At 46.2% G+C, this 21622-nt stretch overlaps 1 protein-coding gene across 1 annotated transcript in view; it reads left to right on the top strand.

Annotated features, from left to right (window-relative positions):
- MYPN (myopalladin) overlaps window positions 1-21622 on the top strand; it is an 86274-nt gene that overhangs the window by 11952 nt on the left and 52700 nt on the right. Inside the window, 1 exon segment of the mRNA XM_015413941.1 lies at window positions 3171-4091. Coding sequence (XP_015269427.1) covers window positions 3172-4091 — 920 coding nt within the window. The 5' untranslated portion in view covers window position 3171.

Genomic DNA, 21622 nt, shown 5'->3' on the forward strand with positions numbered 1-21622 from the left:
ACTTTTCATATGGGCCAGATAAAGGCAAAGCAGCCTACCCATCCAAAAATGACCCTTCCTACAGAATACATTTTCATTACCTGCATGTTGGTATAGCATGTGCTTTTCTAACTTTGGCACACAGCCCAAGTGTCTTTTGCTGCCTTAGTTTCCCAAGGCTTTTTCAGAGGGTGTACTTGACATAGCAGTACCTCCTCTGATGTGGTTCCAGCTCTGTATCTAAAATCCCAGCTGGCTGCTTCTCACTGAACTGCTCCGTTGGCTCAAGAGTTCCGCTCTGCTGTACAGTAGAGCTGGTCAAAATTCCTGTCATGCAGTTCTCCGTCTTCCAGAAACCACCTGCTACTTCACAAGGTCATCCTCTTCCGTGAACTCAGGAGCACTAAACCTTTGTTCAAAACCTGTAACTCCCTTTTATACAGAAATGTTTAAAAAGTAGATGTTTGCATATGATGCTCTTTATGGCAAGTTTTGAATGTTCAGGTACCGCAGGAATACACTCTTCCAAACTCAGAATTGCGTAAGATATGAAAAAAAGTTATCTACCTTGAGACACAGTTTCAGACAAAATCAGAAGGCAACATAGGAAGAAGACTGTTTTTTTGGAAAGTATTTCAGGAGATGTTAGGGTGCAACACCATAGAGCCTCATACATGTAACATTGTGGCTGCGATCATACGCATAATTAGACCCAACACAGGCGCAAATGCCGGGTGGATTTAAAGGGAGCTATCGGACAACAACATCTGGGAAGCGTCCCGCAGCTGTTGGCAACCCGTTCTGCTCTGCTGCAAAAGCGGAGTAAAAAAAACAACACTGGGGAGAATCCGGTAGTAAGCAGGTTGCGACAGGCCACAGACGGACTTACCCTTGTCTGATCGCTCCAGCGCACTCTCATGCTGACGGAATGGTCTGATCAGGCCACCCCGACTCCGTGCGGTATGCGCATCATCGCAAACTCCATAGGGAGCCCTCAGTGCAGAGGTGCAATTCATCAATTCTCCTTTAAGCGCATGGGAAACAAACAGCACACAAACAAAAAAGACTCACCCGTAGTTGCGTCTGATCACACACTGACGGGCTGCGCCCTCAGCTTCAAAGGAAGGAGTGATCTCGCAGCTGTGGATCAAATATCTCCAGAGGAAAAAGCCTCACACCACCCCCAGAGATCATTTCAGGGGGATCACGGGGGATCGCAGTTCCCCCGAGTGAGGTACGGGGGGCGGGGCACACGACAAAGCCCCGCCCCCTGCTTCCGGCCGCCCCGCTTCCGGCCCTCATTCAGCCAGGAGGAGGCAGGAGAAGAGGGAGGGTAAGTTGCTTCCTCCCTGCCTCTCCCCACCCCTGCCTGCCTGGGGCCAGGGAGGGCCTTCGCGGGGCTTCCTTGACTCCCGCCGGCCTTGCAGGTCCACCGCCGAGCCCCTCATGGGGCTTGGCAGTGGACCTGCAAGGCCGGCGCCAGCGGCCTGGACCGTTGGAGGCAGGGTATGTGGCCTTATGACACACTTCCGGTGATGTCAGGGTGTGTGGCATATGCTAATGAGTTCCCCTAGCTCTTTTTCTATGAAACAACCCCTGCCCACCCCCATTTTATTTGGCATGTGTGACCGCACCCTGTGTTTATGGGAGGAACTTCAAATATTACTATATAAATCACGGTGGCTAGCTGATAGACCCTGCGGCAATTTTATCTGGCTCTTGGCAGCCCTGTGTTTGCCCACACTTTGACTCGTATTGTTTTTGAGGTGGAAATAAATAATATTCCACATTCAATTAAATAAAAATAAAAATAACATATTCCACATTCAATTTACATGTCTCTTAAATTTTATATATAATATATTTGTATGTATTGTTGTAGATGTCCCGGGCTTGCCCGATCTTGTCAGACCTCAAAAGATAAGCAGGGTTGACCCTGATTAATATTTGGAAGGGAGACCATCAAGGACGTCCAGGGTTGCTACACAGAAGCAGGCCATAAGTAGGCTGAGACTTACAGCACTTCCCACCACTATTGCTATATGGGAGGGAAGGCAGCATGGTATAGCCTGATCTCTCATCAGATCTTGGAGGCTAAGCAGGGTCGATACTTGGATGGGGGACCACCTAGGAAGGCTCTGCAGAGAAAGGCCATGGCAAACCATCTCTGCTTCTCATTGGCTTTGAAAGGCCCTTGCTGGGGTCACCACAAGTCAGTTGCAACTTGACAACACTTAATTATGTATGTACTGTTGTACCTGAATGCATGCACACTGAGAGCAGGAAGCATTTGCTTAGGGAGGGGATGTAGGTCAGAGGTACTGCCTCGCATTCAGTTGATCCTGGGGTCTGTCTCAAGCACCTGCAGCACTGAGAAAAACCTTTCTACCTGAGTCCCTGGAGAGACAGCTGCTACCAGTCAGAACAGACAATACTGGATCAGATGGACCTAGGCTTGCTAAGTCCCCCCGGGGGGCAGGGAAAACCCCACCCCAGAGGCCCGTTCCCCGTCGCCGGCGGATTGGGCCCCAGGGGGAACCCCACCCCCAAAGTACGCGACGTGCACGTCACCCGGAAGTGACGCTACCACGCTGGGCACACTGGGGGCGGGGCCGTGGTCATCCGAGGGAAAACTCTATGTTTTTCCCTTGGATGGTCGTGGCCCCGCCCCCAGCGTGCCCACCACTTCTGGGTGATGGGGTTGCGCGGCGAACACGCACGTGCTCCAGGAACAAGCCGGGAGCCCCCCGCTCCAGCAGCAGGTTAGACTTGGCAACCCTAGATGGACCAGTGGTCTCTGACTCATTGTAAGGAAGGTTCTTTAATTTCGTTATAGATTTGGGAGAGTCTAGTACACTAAATAAAACTTTCTGCCCCAAATCAGTTGCTTATATCCTACTATATGGTGAATTTTGAAACCTTCCTTCACCCTAAGGAGGCTTACTCCAATGGAAGGACCTCTTTTGTCAAACAAAAAGGAAGGCCTCAGATTACAGTGGCTCCCAAGAATAGAGAAATTGGCCATCCCAGAATGGATCTTAAAGACCCAATCTAAAGAAAGGAGTAGAAATGTCCTTTGGATAGAAATATTCTTTAACAGTTTGTGTTCCTCTCTGTAGAAAAATGATTCAGTACTAGCAACCACCTTCTATTGATGAGGTTATGGTCCTGTTTGTACTCTTTGTCAACAGCATGCAAGACAATACTTCAGAATCTTCTACTTCCATAACTCAACTTCTGAGGGAGAGCTACTTAGCTGAAAACAGCCATCAAGGAAATAGTGAAAGAAGCAGATCAGAGCCATCTCCGCATTTGTTCCATTGTGGTGGTATTGTTGGGACTCCAGAGGATGTGGCTTGTCAAGATGAACTTACAGATCTTTCTGCCTTTCTGAGCCAAGAAGAACTGGACGAAAGTGTGAACCTGGCCAGGCAGGCCATCAGTCAAGATCCACTTGACATCAAGCAGGATGATGTGTTTTATCCCTCTGAGCTGAAAAAAACCGTTCCAAACAAACAACAATTCCAGTCTACAGATTCATCTGCTTCAGATAATAGCCTTCTTCACTCCAATTTTTGTCAGGAGCATGCCAGAGACACTAAAAGTTCCAAGGAAGGCTCTCAGGATCTAAAGAAACAGCAGTTCGGTTCAGAGACAGAATCCAAAAAGGAATTCCTCAACAAGGCCGCAGATTTTATTGAGGAGCTTTCTTCACTTTTCAAAGCACACAATTCAAAAAGGATCAGACCGCGGACATGCAAAAACTACAGGAGCAAACTTGAATCTAAAAATAAGGCTACCCAAGACAATAGCTCTGGTTTCTCAAATTTGTCCGAAAACCGAGAAAGGCCTTGCGTTCCAGTACCTCAGGATTTGGATCAAGCTGAGTCCTCACTTGACACCTCAGATAATCCTCATCAAGCAGACTTGGAAGCTGTAAACAAATTAGAAACTTCAGAGTTAACAGCAGAGTCGGCTGTGCCTTTTTATTCTGAGGGGCCTATAGGCCAACCACCGCATTTTACTCAAAAACTGAGGAGCAGAGAGGTCCCTGAAGGAACCAAAGTACAGTTGGACTGCATTGTGGTAGGAATTCCATCACCTGAAGTCAGGTAAACATGACCCTATTGTATTTCTGCAAAAGAAAGTCTGCACAGGCTGCCAGCTGTTTTTTGCCATGTGTCAAGTTAAGCCTGGTCTGAAAGCTTTCATAAATAAATACAAACAAATTATAATAAAAATAACCATTTCCTTCAATCTATGAGTTGTACAAGAAACTCTCACTCTCTGTTAGAATCCTCCTTCAATAATCATCCCTTCTGTGGCTCTGAAAAAGTTACTAGCCACTCTGACTAATGTAGGGATGCCAGCTTCCAGGTGGGACCTGGGAATCCCCCGGAGTTACAGCTCATTTCCAAACTACAGAGATCAGATCCCCTGGAGAACATGGATGCTTTGGAGGGTGGACTCTCTGGCATTGTACCCCACTGAGGTCCCTGTCCTCCCCAGGCTCTATCCCCCAATCTCCAGGAGTTTCCCAACCTGGATCTGGCAACACATCACCCCCATCCCCCCATCGGTGGCTGGGGGGGGCACCTAACAACTAATAAGATTAACACATTTTTTTCAAGAATAAATTTGCTCGTGTACTTATATAATGTAAATATATTCTGGATGTATCTTCTTATGCACACTAGGGATGGCTGCCATCCTCACACACTCAGGAAATAGTACAGATCTTATCTGGCTGAAGCCTCATAGGTTAAAGATGACTTGTCTGCCCTAAATTTCATAGACACCAGCAAACTGTTTATGAGTTTGTATATAGCTGACTGTGTACGATATAACCCCTTTTAGAAAAGTAAGGCTATGGAGTGATGTGTTTCAGTGGTGAGTCTATCATGATGCTCAGGGTTACTCTTGTTACCAGAAGCTAGCTGTTGAGAGTGCTGATTGGCTGGACTTTGTGACAGTCACAAAACTGCCTCCCTCCCTCCCCCCCCCCAAATCTGGCTGAGCAGAGAGTGGATTGGCTGCTAATTATGAAGCCATTTCCTCCCTGCCCCCACTACTCCCTCTAATGCTCCCTCTAAGCTGTGGAGTCTTGTGAGCAAAAATTCTACTTTGCGAGCTACTGGCATTAAAATTGGTTTTGTTCGTTTTTTGCCCTCCGAAGGGGATTTTTTTATTTGCATTTTCTATAAACTACAAAAAACTACAACTAAAGATTGAAAGGGGAAGGGAAACTATGCCCTATCACTATAACTATGGGAAACGGGAAAAGGATAGACTAATACATAGAAACTATTTGATGGGGAAAGGAGACCACTATTCTAAACTATATCTATTGGTTTGGGGAAAGGAGAGCTAATACATAACACGATCTTGTTAGCTAAAAATAAGGCTTAGTGACCTCATATTACAAGTTTGGTGTACAATTTAATTCATTGTCGTATTGCTTTAAGAGTATGCATTTAATAGCTTAGCACAAATTCTGCCTTTAAGAACTATTGTTCTTGTTCTAGAGTCTTTTCTTCCTGCGTTTCTTCATTTTCTTGGGTTTAGGGGCGGCTGCTCCTTTCTCCGATTCTGATGATTCTGGTGATGTGGAAGTAGTGCTTTTTGAATCCTGTGAATAGGATTCTTCTTCATCATCTTCTTCTTCCTTGTGATCCGGTTTAGAGCTCTTTTCTTTCTTATATATTTCGGATTAAACATTTGATCCATAAATTTTTTAGCTTTTGGAATAGAGTCAATTTTGTATTTTTTATCCAAGTAATTAAAACTCAGTCCTTCCGGGAATAACCATCTATATGGTACTCCCTTTTTTTGCAGGGTGAGAGTAAGCATCCTGTATAGTTTCCTCCATTTTCTGCCTTCAAAGGGAATGTCTTTTAGTATTTTATCTCTTCATTCTTAATTTTTAAAGATTTTCCCATTGTAGATTTTAGCACCAGTTCTCTGGTAGATCGTTTCGTGAATTTTAAGTAGGTTTCCCCTGGGAGTTTATTCTTTTTTATAAAGTCCGGGTAGATCCTGTAGGTTACATCCATCTCTTTCACAAGGTCTTCCTCTTTGTAATCCATTAATGGGGCCAAAGCCTCTGCCAAAAGTTCTTTTAAGTCCTCATTATTCTCTTCAGGGATCCCATTGAAGCGTAGAACATATGTAGATCTTTCCAGCTGGAGCTGTATTAATTGCGTTTTATCAGAGGATCTTTCCTTCTCTGCTTCATCTACTCTCTTATTAATACTCTCAGTCTGTTTTTCAATTTTTTTCAACGTTTTTTCAGTTACTGAGGTTTTTTTATTCATTTGATTCGGTCGCGTCCCCATCAGAGCGAGATGGGATGTGTCCTAGTGGCGAAACTCTTAAACCGGAAGTCCCCTGGGATTAAAATTGTGAGCGAGCACTTTGGCCACTGCATAAATTAGTTTGCTCTGGAGCCATCCTTCCTGAGCTAAGACAAAAATGTGTGAGCCGGAGGCTAAAAAACTGTGAGCTAGCTCACACTAACTCAGCTTAGAGGGAACACTGCCTGGAGCAATGTTTTATTTAAAAAAAACTTTTAAAGGCACTTTTAATTCACCTTTCTCCTGCAATGGACTCATAGCTGAATATAATGTACAATGTATGTTTCATTAGGACCAATCAAAGTATCCATAACAGTGTGTGAGTTTTTCAGTTCTTTGGGCTGAATATTTTCAAAAAAGTAAACAAAGGCCCCAGTCACACGGAGAATTTGCCCCACTGAAGGCACAGGAGTCCCACGGAGTATCCGGGCGTGATCACACAGGAACATCTGGGAGATGTAGCACTCCCGTGGCAACCCCGTGCCAAGCCGCTGAAGCCGCGCAGTAAAAAACTAGTACACCGCATGTACTAGCAAACGCCTATGGAAGCCTCTCGGTGTGATCACGCCGGCGAGCGGCTTCCTCCCCCGTCGTCCTCTTTGCTGTGGGGAAGTCGCCGTCACGTCTGATCGCATAATAGCGCAACGGCGCAAATAGCCGCGTTTTCCGGCACATCTGGCCGAGGCCAAAATGTTTAAAAAGAGAAAAGCAAATTCCTCAGGACCTGCTGGTGAGTACTGGCCGAGCCACCTGAATTCACCATCCTGTCCTGAGGAATTTTTCTTGCTCTTTTTAAACATTTTTTGTAAATTGCCACATCCAGCCTGAAGAACAGTTCTGGTTAACTCAAAACCTCACACAGTTATGTGTCATTTCATTGGTCCTAATAAAACGCATGATGTGGATCATCTTCTCATTTTTGAGGTGGTTTTTTTTTTACGTTTGGTCCTGCTAACAATGTCTCTTCAAGGCTGAACAAATATTTAATTAGATAAGCATGCCGGGCACCTAAAAATAGATGTAAAAAAACCAAGAGTCTGCCTCAAGCTTTTTGGGGGGGAGGGGACTCACACTGAGTTTAGAAGAGGGTTGCCAGCTCTTGAGTTGAGACATTCCTGTAGATTTTGGGGCGGGGGCAGGGGTCGTTTCGTAGAAAAAGAGCTAGGGGAACTCATTAGCATAACTCATTAGCATATGCCACACCCCCGACATCAGGGGCTCGGCAGTGGACCTGCAAGGCCGGCGGGAGTGCGAGGAAGCCCCACCAAGGCCCTTCCTGGCCCCAGGCAGGCAGGGGTGGGGAGAGGCAGGGAGGAAGCAACTTACCCTCCCTCTTCTCCTGCCTCCTCCTGGCTGAATGAGGGCCGGAAGCGGGGCGGCCGGAAGCAGGGGGCGGGGCTTCGTCGTGTGCCCCGCCCCCCATACCTCACCCGGGGGAACTGTGATCCCCCACGATTCCCCCCGAATCGACCTCTGGGCAGGGAGTTCATGCTGGGGAGGGACCTCAGCAGGGTATAATGCCACAGACTCCACCCTCCAAAGCGGCTGTTTTCTCCAGGGGAACAGATCTCTGTAGTCTGGAGATCAGTTGTAATTCTGAGAGATCTCCAGGGCCCACCTGGAAGCTGGCAACCCTGATTCAGAAAAAGACACATGTGAACTTAGATGGGAGCATTTACAAAATTCATCTGGGTTTGTCAGCCTTTGCATGTGACTGTCAATATTCCCCAAATTTTTGACATTCATTGCAATAGAACATGTGGAAGTGTCTCTCTGAGACTGATCATTTATGGAACCCTCCAGGTCCAGATCTACAGGGGCATTTAGGGGCAGTGCTCCCTTAGAAATATGCTGTGCCCTTTAACCGAAATCACAGGTTTCATTTTTAAACAAATAAGTCGTCAGCCCTTTTTGTTCTGGAGATAAAAAGGGAAATGTGTATGTAATTTTAATCTGGATTGCTTGGGAAGGAAGAGCATAGGGGAAAGTGTAAACAGCAGGAGGTGAGTCAGTTAACTCCTTGATGACCAGATTCATTCTCACCTACTGTGTTCCATACCCTTTTCTCCCAAGCCCTTTGCTTCTTCTTGTCTCTTTCCTCTTTGTTGTCTGCAGTAACAAGTGAGAAAGATTAGGCAGAAAACAGGGTGTCAGGTTTATAATAAATTGGGGTTGCTTCCTCTGTTTGCAGTTGGGTATTTGGTTCAGGGGGGATGTGGAACGATATAGTATAGCCCAATCTCATCAGATCTTGGAAGTTAAGTATGGTCAGTACTCAGATAGGAGAACACCAAGGAAGACTTCGCAGAGGAAGGCAGCGGCAAACCACCTTTGTTCAGTCCCTTGCCTTGAAAACCCTGTGGGGTTGCCATAGGTCGGCTGCAACTTGGTGACAATTTACACACACACACACACACACACACATTTGGTTCCGGAGTAGGTGGGGCCTTGGAAGGGGACCAGAAGGAAGTGTCCAGTTTCACTCAGCCAGGTGTCTGAATTTAACCATGAACTGTAAGATACATTGTTGTAGGTAGCCTGTGTGAATGGTATGTGTTCTTCCAAGCATGTACAGAATACCTTTTACTCATCAAGGGTCCTGTTCACACTAGGCGATTTGGGCCGGGAGCGGGACAGTTCGGGGGCGGAGCAAACCGGCGCGATCACACCACAACATCTGGGAAGCGTCGTGCTTCCGTCCCCGAACTGGCCCTTCTCCGCGAAAATCCACCCCAACTTGCAACTTGGTGGTTCATCGGGAAGCTGCGTGGCAAGCCGGGCGTTTGATTGCCGGCGCGTCCTTGCATTGCCGGCGCGTCCTTGCATCCCCGGCGCCTAGCCGAACTGTGCATGCTCGAACATGCGCAGTTCGGCAGGCTCCCCATCAGGGCTGTGTTTTCTCCCCGGCGTCTGATCGTGCCGGGGAGAAAAGGCGGCGCGGCCAGGGGATCCGTGGGATCCCGCCGCGCCGTTTCAACTTTGGCGCGGCTTTTAAAAGCCATGCTTTTTGGCGGCTTTTCCCCTGCCGTGTGGCAGGGGCCAAGCATTGTCAAACTCCTGTCCTCAGCCCACCCATCTAGCATTAGAGATAAACAAGGTATAACGCCCAGGCAGGCCCAGAACTTCTTACTAAAAAAGTTGAAGGGACACAGTATCTAGGCAACTTTAAGCCCTATCACCCTCCTCCCATTACAGAAGAAAAAAAGATTTTGGGGAGGATCTTGATACATTTGAAAGTCAACGCGTCAAACACTTTGGGGATATGTAGAGTAGTGTGCTTACCCCTCACTATCTACTAACTCCATACATCTGTCTACCTGGTATTAGAGGATAAATTTTTAGGTTGGATGAAACTGCCCCTAATAATGTTAAGGCTTTATGTTTCAAATGTTACCTAGTCAAGTAAGGCTGCATCAGACCATGTTGTAAATAGAGTATCAGTCAGTGATAGCATTGCCAGTCCCACTCCAGCAAATGCCAGGAGATGTGGGAGTAGTCACTGTCCATGATGTCACTTCCAAGTGATGCTCTAGCAATTTTCCACTTTCTATGGTAAAGACAACAGAGACTGGGGGAAATTCCTAGAGCATCACCACTAATACAATTTCCCCACCAATTTTTCTTATCTTGCTGCTAAAATTAGTGAGGGTAGAGGACTGAGTGTAGAGGGTGGGAGGTTGCCCACTGCCACTGGGCAAACAGCAGCTGTAGTCAGTGGCCAACCGAAATTACTGGGTTGAGGATTTTAAATCCAGTTCAATGTAAATTAATAAAGCAAACTTTAAGCCTATCAGATTTACTTAGGCTTTTGCTGTTTCAAATTATGATGCCTTTTCTCACTGGATGGCCAGAATTCTGGTCTTGGCCCTAAAACTCATATTTTGGAGCCCATTATTGGACTGAAATCTTGGGTTTGAGGGCTTGTCACACTCGAGTTCTCGTTTGCCATGGATTTCTCATGTTCTGTGTTATAGCCTGTACTGTACCAGTAATGCTTTCTTCTTTCACTATGGAGGATGGGGGGGGGGGGGGGCAGCCTGTGTGTGAGTGTCTGAGAATGCCTTGCTGCGCTGATTTACACCTGCTTTCCAAGTGAGCCTCCCGAGCTGGGAAGAATGTACAATGACCTTGAATGCCAGTCTCTGCTAGCCGGCTTCAGTAGATAATGAAACTATAGGTTCACAGGTGGGCGGGGGGAGGGCTAACAAAGCACACTAGATTTAGGTGGGCTGTATGAATGGATTGATTGGATGGGTCATTGGGGGAGGCTCATTGAATCATGTATAATAACTGGACTCACGCCAACAGAGTCAGTTCTGACACAAGATGGTCTTAACTTGATACATCCTCATCTCTCAATAAACAAATCACTGCAAAGAGAGTGTTGTTGAGAGCAAGTTTGTTCAAGAGTCTGACAGGGCTCACTTGCAGGGAATAGCCTATATCCTGGATGGCTTCTTTTAAGGTTTCTGTGCATGCCTGCTTGTGCTATAACTACTGCACTTGTAAACTGGAGATGGGAGGCAATAATCTAGCACTATGTTTTAGCATGAGTACACAGTGAATTGGCATGTTGTTGTTTTTACATCTGGTAAATAACTCATGTCTTTAAAGTCAAAAAACTGTTTGTATATACATAGATACCATATCATACAATACCTAGTAGTATATGGAAGTACTACTATTAATAATTCAAGGTGGCATCACCAGGTCCCACCCAGTGACATCACTGGGTATGGTATTATCAGGCCCCACCCAATGATTCCCAGAGTTTGGAATGGGGGGAATGACATGGCAACCCCACTCTCTTGGTTTACAGTTACGCCCTGTCACCATAACATTTCTGGCTATGAGTCTGGACGAGGATCGCCTTCTGGGTCTGTTTTATACTAGGATCCAGCCTTCAATCACATTAACCGGCTCTCAGCAGATGACATGGATGATAGTCTGCTGAACTATTTTCCATGCGAATCATTCCGGGAGGCTTCCCATGAATGCAACACATTACGTCAGAGCTGGACCACTGAGACAAAAAACCATGCTAGACAGACTGTGAGTGTAACCTAAGATGCCTGATCTTAGGATCTCATACATTTCCTCCGTTGGCTTGTAAGTGACCCATATTTGCCACCTCTACTCAGAGGTGCCTGCATTTTTTCCAAACTACTGAGCTCACCTCTGTTTGGTTAATTTTACTTTGGCTTGGCAACACACCCCTCTCCAGTAAGCGTCAAAAGGATTTGAAACTCTATAAACAGACCGTTTGTCACGAGTTTCCTATGAGGGCCCTCTGACACATGCAGAGGAGTAACTAAGAGAAGCATATGCCAATCTCACTTTGTCTGAGAGTTCAGATCTTCTGCCCTGAAGATTCCTATTCACATTCAGAGATCAGTCCTAAAGTCATACTAAAAAGTAAGCAAGGGTGAAAGTAAACTGCTATGGTAAAAAAAAAAAATGACCAGAGTGGCACCTCTACTCTTCTGTTCTGAGGCCCCTGAGAGAGACAGAACTAGTAAAAAATTACCAGTATCATCCTAAATTACACCTTTCTAAGCCCATTGACTTCTCAGTGGCCTTGGAAGTAGGATGGCACTGCAAGTTACTTTCACATTGGGAGTATAAATCCCACTGAATTCAGTGGGACTTCCTTACTTATTGGATTACTTACAGCTAGGGTTGCCAGGTCTGGGTTGGAAAATACCTGGAGACTTTGGGGGTGGATCCAGGAGAGGGCAGGGTTTGGGGAGGGGAGGGGCCTCAGCATGGTACAAGGCCACAGAGTCCACCCTCCAAAGCAGCCATTTTCTCCAGGGGAGCTGATCTCTGTCAGCTGGAGATCAGTTGTAAAAGCGGGAGATCCCCAGGCCCCACCTGGAGGCTGGCAACCCTAATTACAGCTGTAGTCTCCATCAAGATAAAAGTGTCTTCTGCAGTTCTTGTTGATTTCTTTGAGTTCAGCTACATTACCCTAATATCAGCTTGGCAGAGTACGTGTTTTATAAGCTGAAGATCCAGGTTCTGAAATCTCTCCCGGGTAGCTACTAGGAATGCCAAACTATACCCCTCTAGAGCAGGGTGCCCAATGTGTTGCTCGTGGGTGCCATGGCATCCACCAACACCTTTTCTGGTACCTAACAAGTGTTTTTAGGAAGTGGATGGAGTCAGGTAGGGCTTTTGCACAGCAAGGGTTCAAGTGGCTACTGGAGATTGGCTGTGCAGATCTTTAAAAATGTTGCTTCGGCAGCAGCTGCCACCACAGCACAAGAATCTTCACTGGGTGACTGAAGTAAAACTATGGCAATCATTTTGTGGCTGATTCCGCCTTCTACGGCAGCCATTTTATGGCAACCATTTTGTGGCATGCCTAGTCAGAATTCCAAAGGTGCCTGCAGGCTCAAAAATGTTGGGGACCCCTGGTCTAGAGGGACTGGTGGTCTTGCTGAGTACAAAGTGACTTCATATATGCATATACAGAATATTCTTTGCAATTCAGAAATATAAGGGTTCTTCCAACAGTCTTTCGCACAATCATAATGCAAATTGTTGAACTATAATCAAAGTTGCTAGCATTTTTAAAAGATTAGCTAATGACAACCCTTCATCTCTCTATAAATCCCAAACAGTTTCTTGTACTTGAAGAAAACAAATTCTCAATAATCAAAATATTCTAAAAACTATTGAGCACATCTGGCAAAAAACTATTTGTTGTTTGTTATGTCTTTACCCAAGTTGGCAGAGTAATGTCAAAGATGAATTGGGCCATGGGAATTTACCCATGGAAATGCTCAACTGAGTTCAAGTAACAGAACTGTCAAAGCCGTCCATGGTAGGAATTCCATTTCAAGGAGGGAGGGAGCATTTGTGCTTGAGCTGTGTAAATGACTTAGCCATGAGTCCCAGTGTCCAATAAACCCTTTGTAGCCAAAACTGTATTGTTAGGGTTGCCGGGTGCCTTCCTCCTCCCGGCAGTGGGATTTGGGGGGCATTCTGGGGCTGGACGGGGACGTTGGTGATGCACTGATGTCACTTCTGGAAGTGATGTCCTTGTGTCAGTTGGGGCAAAACTCTATGGTAAAAATGATGTCTGGAAGTGACACCAGTGCATTGCCTACGTTGCATGGGGACGTCTGTTTGGGGGCAGGTTTCCCCCACCAACCAGCTGAGAAGCCTGTAGCTACAGTGGGGCATCATCTGGGGGCCCGGCCCTCCGACTTACTGCCGAGGCCCCCCCACTTCCCATCCAACCCAGGCCCCCCCACCCGGCTTCCCATTTTTATTTTATTTGTGTGTGGGTGTGGGTGTGGGGGGGGTGTCTGTGCGGGGTGCCCCCCAACTTATTTAAAGGCCCCCTGAATTAAAAAAAATCCTGGCTACCGGCCTGCCAGCTGACCAGCGGTGGGCCAGAGCCCGCAAAAGCAGGGGAATCCCCCGCCCCCACCTGGGGACTGGCAAGCCTGTCCTTGCAGTGTACAACAGGGCTGCTTCAAGAATAAAATGCCCATAATAATTTCCACGGAAATATATTAACACAATTCTGAAAATAGATTAAATAATAATAATAATATCATAGATTCCTATGTGCTTTCATTTTTTGACAGTTAGCAGAAAAGCTGTAGAAACATGGTCAGGATTATAAAAACTGAACTGGGCATGAGCTTTCATGAGGCACTGCTCACTTTTGAAGAAAGCTCCTCCCCCTGCCACAAATCTTGTCAGTCTTTAAGGTGCTCCTGGACTCCTGTTCTTTTTTCCTGCTACAGACAGACTAACACGGCCGCCCATCTTGATATGGACATGAATGAGTTTCCTTGTTCTTTTATGTTTAAAATGTAAATGCAAGGAAATAATTACTAGAGAATATCTGGCACTGATAAAGTTTAAGGTTCTGTTTGCTTTCTCAGATTAATGTTAAAAAGCATAAAGCGAACAGAGCATAGGAAATTTTTAACAGTCAGTCCATTGCTCTTCTACAGGCATGGCTACAATCCTTTGCATGGTTACTTGGGAGTACTTGATACAGGAGGACAGGACTGACTTCTGAGGAAACATACTTAGGATCACGATGGAATCCTCCGTAATGTATTGTTGCGATCTTCTAAAAGCTCAACATTCTACATCAAAATAACTTAAATTCTGAGGCAAGAAAAACCTACCTGTGTCCTGTATAAATTATGCAAGCTATCAATTTACACGTAGTTTGCATACTTCTTTCTACTTGGGAAAAGCAATGATCTATGCAGGCAACTACAGAGATACGTTCACATGAGTAGGAAGATACATCTCTGCCCATCCTTGGATGAGTGGGAAACCCTGGCTTATCATCTACCCCTGGCTGAAACAATCCATAAATTCCTAACACAGAACATGACACCCAGTACCTAAATGTACTCTCATCAAATTGTTTATTTGCACAGTTGGGAAAGAAACTGGAATAATTCAGACACAAGAACAAATTGTGTGGTGTGTCATTATAAGAATGAGCTCTGTGCACTCCCATTTTGACATAAAAGCAGAAGTATTTAGTTAGCAAACCACGAGCGAGAGGATTGTGACAGCCTGGGGATTCCCTCGGTGGCTTCCCCGTAGTCATGTCTGAATCATGCCACCGTTCCACAAAGCGAATGAGTTCCACCTGCCAGCAGAGAGGCTAAGAGTGGATGGTTTATCAGAGGGGAATAGGGAGAAGTCCTCTGTAGCTGGATAATAGAAGCCAGCCATAGGAGGAGCAGGAGGCAGGAAACGCAGTTGAGAGGCTCTGCTTTATAAAATTATGCATGATGTGCTCCCCCAGCATGGCGACTGTGGGGAACAGAGTGCCTGCCGACACCTTTCCTGGTAACCACCAAGTGTTTTTAGAAAGTGGACAGGGGGGACTTTTGCCCAGCAGGGCTCCTGATTGGCCCCTGGAGATCTGATTGTCTGTGCAGATTTTTAAACAGTGTTTCAGTAGCAGCTGCCACCACAGCGTGAGGATCTTGTGTGACTGAAGGTAAGCCGTGTGTGTGCAAGAATATATTTTTAAACAGTATGTTCATTTTGAAAGGCATCCTGTTAAACAGAGCTTCTGCCTGGAGTCTTGAAGAGTTACTATTAGAGTTATGATCACACTCCCTGACACAGTGGCTGACTGTGGCTCTTGCGGCAGCCATTCTGGAGTTGTCTCCACCTCCTGGGGCAACCATTTTGTAGTTGTGCCTATGTCAGAATTCCGGTGCCTGTAGGCCAAAAAGGTTGGGGACCCCTGATGTAGAGAATGTTCCTCCTTCTCTCTAGGGTTGCCAGGTCCCTACCCAGTATCTAGCAGGGTTGGAAGCTCTGTGTCCAGCAGCTGCACATGCATGCCACAGCGACATCACCCGGAAGTGACATCATCACCTTGGGCACGCCACTGAGGGACGCTCCAGCATTCGGCTTTAAAACTCTGTGGTACCTCCAGGTGACGTAATTGCACCAGGCACGTCGCCCTGATTCCGGCACTTTGGGGGCGGGGTTCCTCTCCCCCCCCCAGTGGCTGAATCCGGGCTGGTGGGTCGGGGGCCTCTATAGCTGCCAAACCCCTGCCCCCCCGGAGGATCTGGCAGCCCTATCTCTCTCATAATCGTAGAACTCCATGGTCACACAATAGGGTTGCCAAATATTACCTTTCGCTGGAGCCGGGGACTCCCGCCTCTCTCCTGGAGCACGCGCGTGCCGCAACCACGTCATGCGGAAGTGATGTGATCACGCTGGGCACGCTGGGGGCATGACCATCTGAGGGAAAACCATAGAGTTTTCCCTCGGATGACCGTGGCCCCGCCCCTAGCGTGCCCGGCGTGGTTGCGTCACTTCCGGGTGACGTGCATGTCACGTACTTTGGGGGTGGGGTTCCCCCCAGGGCCCAATCCGCCAGCAGCGGGGAACGGGCCTCTGGGGTGGGGGTTTCCCCGCCCCCCAGGGGGACGTGGCAAGCCTATCACACAATGAAATCAATTTTCATTGGATTCAGGATAGACAAAAAGTAAGTACTGCTTGACACAACACATAACACAGAATTTGCTGCCACCAAATGTGTTAATGGCCACTGGCTTAGACGGCTCCAGATTGGATGGAGAATATGTATGTCAGTTGTGGTCAGCCATAGTTAATGGATCTTCCAGACTCAGGGGGAGGATGCCTCTGAGTAGATATCAGCTGCTGCAAGCAAACAGCAGGGTTGGCCGGCCACTATTAGAAACCAGCTACTAGCTAGACCTTTGGACTGGTCCAGCATGGTAGTTCCTCCAGGAAGAACGAGTCAGTCCTGTGGGTTTAGTTTAAAGCAGCATGCTTGCAGAAAGCCCAAGGCCTGTGATAAAAGAATTGATAATATGTAGGGTTGCCAGCCTCCAGTTGGCAGATGGAGATCTCCTGCTATTACAGTTGATCTCCAGGTGACCAAGATCAGTCCCCATGGAGAAAATGGCTTCTTTGGAGGGTGGACTCTATGGCATTATACCCCAACAAGTTCCCTCCCTTCCCCAAACCCCTCCCTGCCCAGGCTCCGCCCCCAAAATCTCCAGGTATTTCCCAATCCAGGGCTGGCAAACCTGGTAAGATGTCTTTGCAATTGTAGATGGGTACATCAGTGAGCCTTAATTGCTGGGGAAGGGCTCTGTCTGAGCACCCTGTAGCATTGGGAGGAGGCAAGCCACCTGCAACTGAAGAATGGGGGCGGGCATGCATCAGTGTGCGTGGAGAAAGCACAGTTTTGTAGTCTGGCGAGGATGGGGAGAAGCAGACAGACACTGCTGGGAGCTGGCTGAAGCATATTTAAATATATTTAAAACAGTTTGGCTCAGTAGCAAAGCTGTAGCCAAGGTAAGATATAATGCCTAGGATTGTCACCTATTAATAACTTGTATGGGTTTTTCATATGTGACAACACTGCTCATAACAATGTAATAGAGTTTTGTACTTGTTTGTTCAAAGGAGTTATTTCTCATAAGAAATGAGATGACAGTGCATGACAATATAGTTAGCATGAATGAATGATTCAGAGATTCACTACTTTGATAGCATGAATTAATCTGTAATCTTCCTTTGACATAATGCTATCTATGTTGTAATTAATATCACTTTGGTGCACCATGCTCCCAGACAAGGACATTTTCATTTAACCATTTAAATAATTAATACTGCCTAACTCTAAGGCCTTTGCATAACATCTATTTGTTTTCCTGCTCATACTTTGGCTGGTTAGTTAAACTAAACTGGTACCTGAGAAAGATGGCTACACAGGCCTGGATTAAGACATGTTGTGGTCCTAAACTGTCTCAAATTTAAGAGGTCCCATAGCATTACCAAAAATGGTAATTTAGTGTTTCAAGCGGCTCCATTCTCTGACTCTAGTCTAAGAAGGGCATCAGGAATATAGCATAGGACCAGAGGTCATTTCGGGGGGGATCGCGGGGGATCGCAGTTCCCCCGGGTGAGGTACGGGGGCCTGCCTGGGGCCAGGGAGGGCCTTCGCGGGGCTTCCTTGCACTCCCGCCGGCCTTGCAGGCCCCCTCATGGGGCTCGGCAGTGGAGCTGCAAGGCCGGCGGCGGCGGCCGGGACCGTTGGGGGCGGGTTGTGGGGCCTTATGACACACTTCCAGTGATGTCAGGGGGTGTGGCCTTATGACACACTTATGACTTGATTTATTTGGGGTTTTTTGCAGTCCACAGTATCCATAAAACTCTCCTCCAATACCACATTTCAAATTAATCAAATTTCTTCCTGTCAGCTTTCTTTATTGCCAATTTTCACACCCATTTTTATTTCATTTATTGATTTGATTTGTTTTATATCCCGCCCTCCCCCGTGAGTGGGCTCAGGACGGGTCACGAAATGTCAGTTGAGCACATAATATATTAAGACATTAAAAGCAAACAAACAACAATTTAAACAAAGCAACAATAAAATGACAATATAAGAGCCAAGTTGAATCAGATCACGGTAAGATGGCAATTATTCAGACAGTTCGTGGTGCCACCTGGAAGATGCTAGACTGGATGGAAATTAATAGCGGCCTCTTTGCCGATAGTGCTCTGTTGACCTCTTAAGGAGGGCAAGCCATAATGGGCACTACAAGCACTGCAAAGCCATACAGACCGAGCGAGCACTGCGAACAGGGGAGGCTGGGATGGATCAGACGTCTGCTGCCTCAGCCAAAGGCCTGGCAGAACAGCTCTGTTTGGTGGGCCCTGTGGAACTGTAGTAAGTCCTGCAGGGCCCCGATCTCAAGTGGGAGCATGTTCCACCAGGCACAAAAGGCCCTGCCCCGTGTTAAGGCTTAACAGATATTATGGGTAATGGGTAATACTACGGCATGAATTAAGTTGTCTTTGTTGTCGGCAGCACATCCTTACACTTAAGAATCTTTTCTAGCTCCTTCATGGCTGCCTGTCAAAGTCTCAGTTTCCTTCTGACTTATTGGTTGCTGTCTCCCTTTTGGTTGATGATGAAGTCAAGGAATAGAAAATTTTGAACACTTTCAAGTTCTTTAGTGTCAACCTTAAAGTTGTTTAATTCCACAGTAGTCATTACTTTTGTCTTCTCGATGTTCAGCTGTAATCCTGCTTTGGAACTTTCTGCTTTAACCTTCATCAGGAGTCTTTTCAAGACTTCACTGTTTTCTGCCAGTAATGTGGAATCATCTGCTTATCTCAGTTTGTTAATGTTCCTTCCACCAATTTTTACTCCACCTTCTTCTAAACCTAATCCAGCATTCCTTATGATATGTTCTGCATAAAGATTGAGCAGGCAGGGAGGTAAAATATATCCTTATCTGACACCTTTGCCAGTTGGAAACCATTCTGTTTCTCCCCATTGTGTTCTAATAGAAGCCCCTCATCCAGAGTAAAGGTTGTACATAGGTCCGGAGCAGAATTAAAATGCATTCGATGTGGAATCCATGTATGTATGTATGTTGTATGTATGTTGTTGGATATGACAAAAATAAATACTGATAATAATTAAAAAAAAACAATCAGATGTTGTGGCACACACATTTCTGTTAAGACCTGTTTAAGACACATTTCTTTTAATGATCCATGTGGTCAAAAGCTTTGCTGTAATCTATTAAACACAAGCTGATTTTCTTCTGAAATTGTCTTGTATGCAGTAACCAATGTAAATTTGCAATATGATCTCTAGTACCTCTTTTCTGAATCCAAGCCTTGGACATCTGGCATTTCTTGTTCCATATCTGGTAACAGTCTTTGTTGTAAGATTTTGAGCATCACTTTACTCGCATGAGGAATAATGCAATAGTCTGATAGTTGCTGCAGTCTTTGATGTCTCCTTTTTTGGGAGTTGGAATGTAAATTGACTGTTTCCAGTCCATGGGCCATTGTTTGGTTTCCATATTTGTTAGCATAATCTTGTTAAGATTTTGATGGACTCCATTTCTGTGGCTTGGAATAGCTCTATTGATATCCCATCAACTTCTCGTGATCTGTTTCTCCCAACTGCTCTTAACTTTCACTTCACTTTCAAAAACTGTAAGTACTTCTTCAAACGTTTCTTCTCTGAAGGAATCTGTCATCCTTTCATCTCTTCTGTGTAGTTCTTCAGTGTACTGTTCCCATCTTTTCTTTATTTTGTCCTGTTCAGTTAAAGTATTTAATTTATTTAATTTAACTTTAGGCTTTATATCCCGCTCGAACCCTCTTTCTCAGGGGGTCTCTGAGCGGCTTACAAGTGGTGCTAGTCACACAATTGATCCCTAACTAGGGCCACAGAGTTTGTAGGGGTGGGACTACCTACCGGCACCCCTGTAGTGGTGGTTGGTGTGTTCGTTCGTTCTCGGCTCGGCGTTCTAATCGCCCCCGGCGGGCTCCAGTTCGACGATCTGGCGGCAGTTCTTTTCCTTTCGGGACGCGCGACTCGTGCCTTCCTCCGGCCCAGCAACGTCCTTCCGGCTCTGCTGCGCCAGTGCCCGACGTCATCACCACCCATCTCGACGGCAGTCGCCAGGATGTACTCCTCTCTCCTGACCACCAGGGATCGCTCCGCCGGTCACAGCAGCCCGCTGCCTCCGCTGCCTCCGCTGCCGCCGCCGCCGTCTCGCCGCGCCACATCCCCTCCGATTCTCTGGAGCCGATGTCTCGTTGCCGATGACGACGACCACCACCACACCAGGCAGTGTGCCCATTTATCTACTTGCAATTGCTTTTGAACCGCTGGGTGGGCGGGAGCTGGGATAAAGGTCGAGAACTCACCTCGACCGCGGTGGTACTCGAACAGCCATAGTGGCTGCCCGAGCGATGTTACTAATGCAGGCGTTTTACTGCCTGTGCCACCGCTCCCCATCTAGCGGCCATGCTGATCTTTCAGCACAACCAACCATGCTTTAAATTTCCCCTTGATTTCTTGGATCTTACAGAACAGAACTCTTGTTCTTCCTTTTTTGTTGTTCTTTTTTATTTCTAAACACTGTTTATTATAATAGCTGTCTTTGGAGATGCTTAGAGAGCATAAAATATATCAAGCAGGATATGTCCTTTGTTTAAAATCCCAACACTATTAACATAGTAGCATGTAATAAATGGAAATTGTAGCAAGTAACAAATGGAAATCATTGTTCTCTCAAGGCGACCCTATCTGGTTATATTTCATGTCGTCCTTGGCTGGCATTTCTTTATCCCTTCTAGCCTTCCTTTGCATTTCTTAACAGGAATGTTCTGAGATGTTTCTTCATCTCCATTTCATTAAAGGGCACTGATCTTCCTGTGATGGATCAGATGAGAGTCCAAGAGCTCTCAGCGTGCTCAGCAAGCCTTAGCCTCTTCCCATGTTCCCTTACAGAACAGTTCTCTTTCCTAGGAACAAGACCCACTGAGTAGTCCTAAGTGGGATTTGCAGTGAATTTGCTTAGGGAGGCGCTTCTGGTTTTCTTCATTGTTAAATTCATATTTTTTAAAATACCACCCTAATTTTTTGTTTCTTTGTTTGTAAGAATTATTCCCTCGCCTAAAAAGGAGAGATATTTCTTTTAAATTCAGGGGGAAAAGGGGTGGGTATATAGAGAGATAAAGAAAAGAGTGAGTGGTGTTAATGGTATTAGTTTAGTTAGTCTGTTAATACTCAAAGCACGCAATCCATAGTCTCTATTGTCAGACGTCTTTCTGTTCTTCTAATTAGTGTAAAACAAGGTATTTAATTTGTTAGTAATGTCCTTCTGAGAAGGCCTTCTTCCAGAGTACAATCCGATAATTAAAAAGAAAAATCGAGAGTTTTTACACTTTGGGGTCTTTTCCTCTTTCTCTCAGGTTGTACTTTCCCG

This window comes from Gekko japonicus, unplaced genomic scaffold, assembly GCF_001447785.1.
Source record: "Gekko japonicus isolate JY-2015 unplaced genomic scaffold, Gekko_japonicus_V1.1 scaffold1178, whole genome shotgun sequence".
Taxonomy (NCBI): Eukaryota; Metazoa; Chordata; class Lepidosauria; order Squamata; family Gekkonidae; genus Gekko; species Gekko japonicus.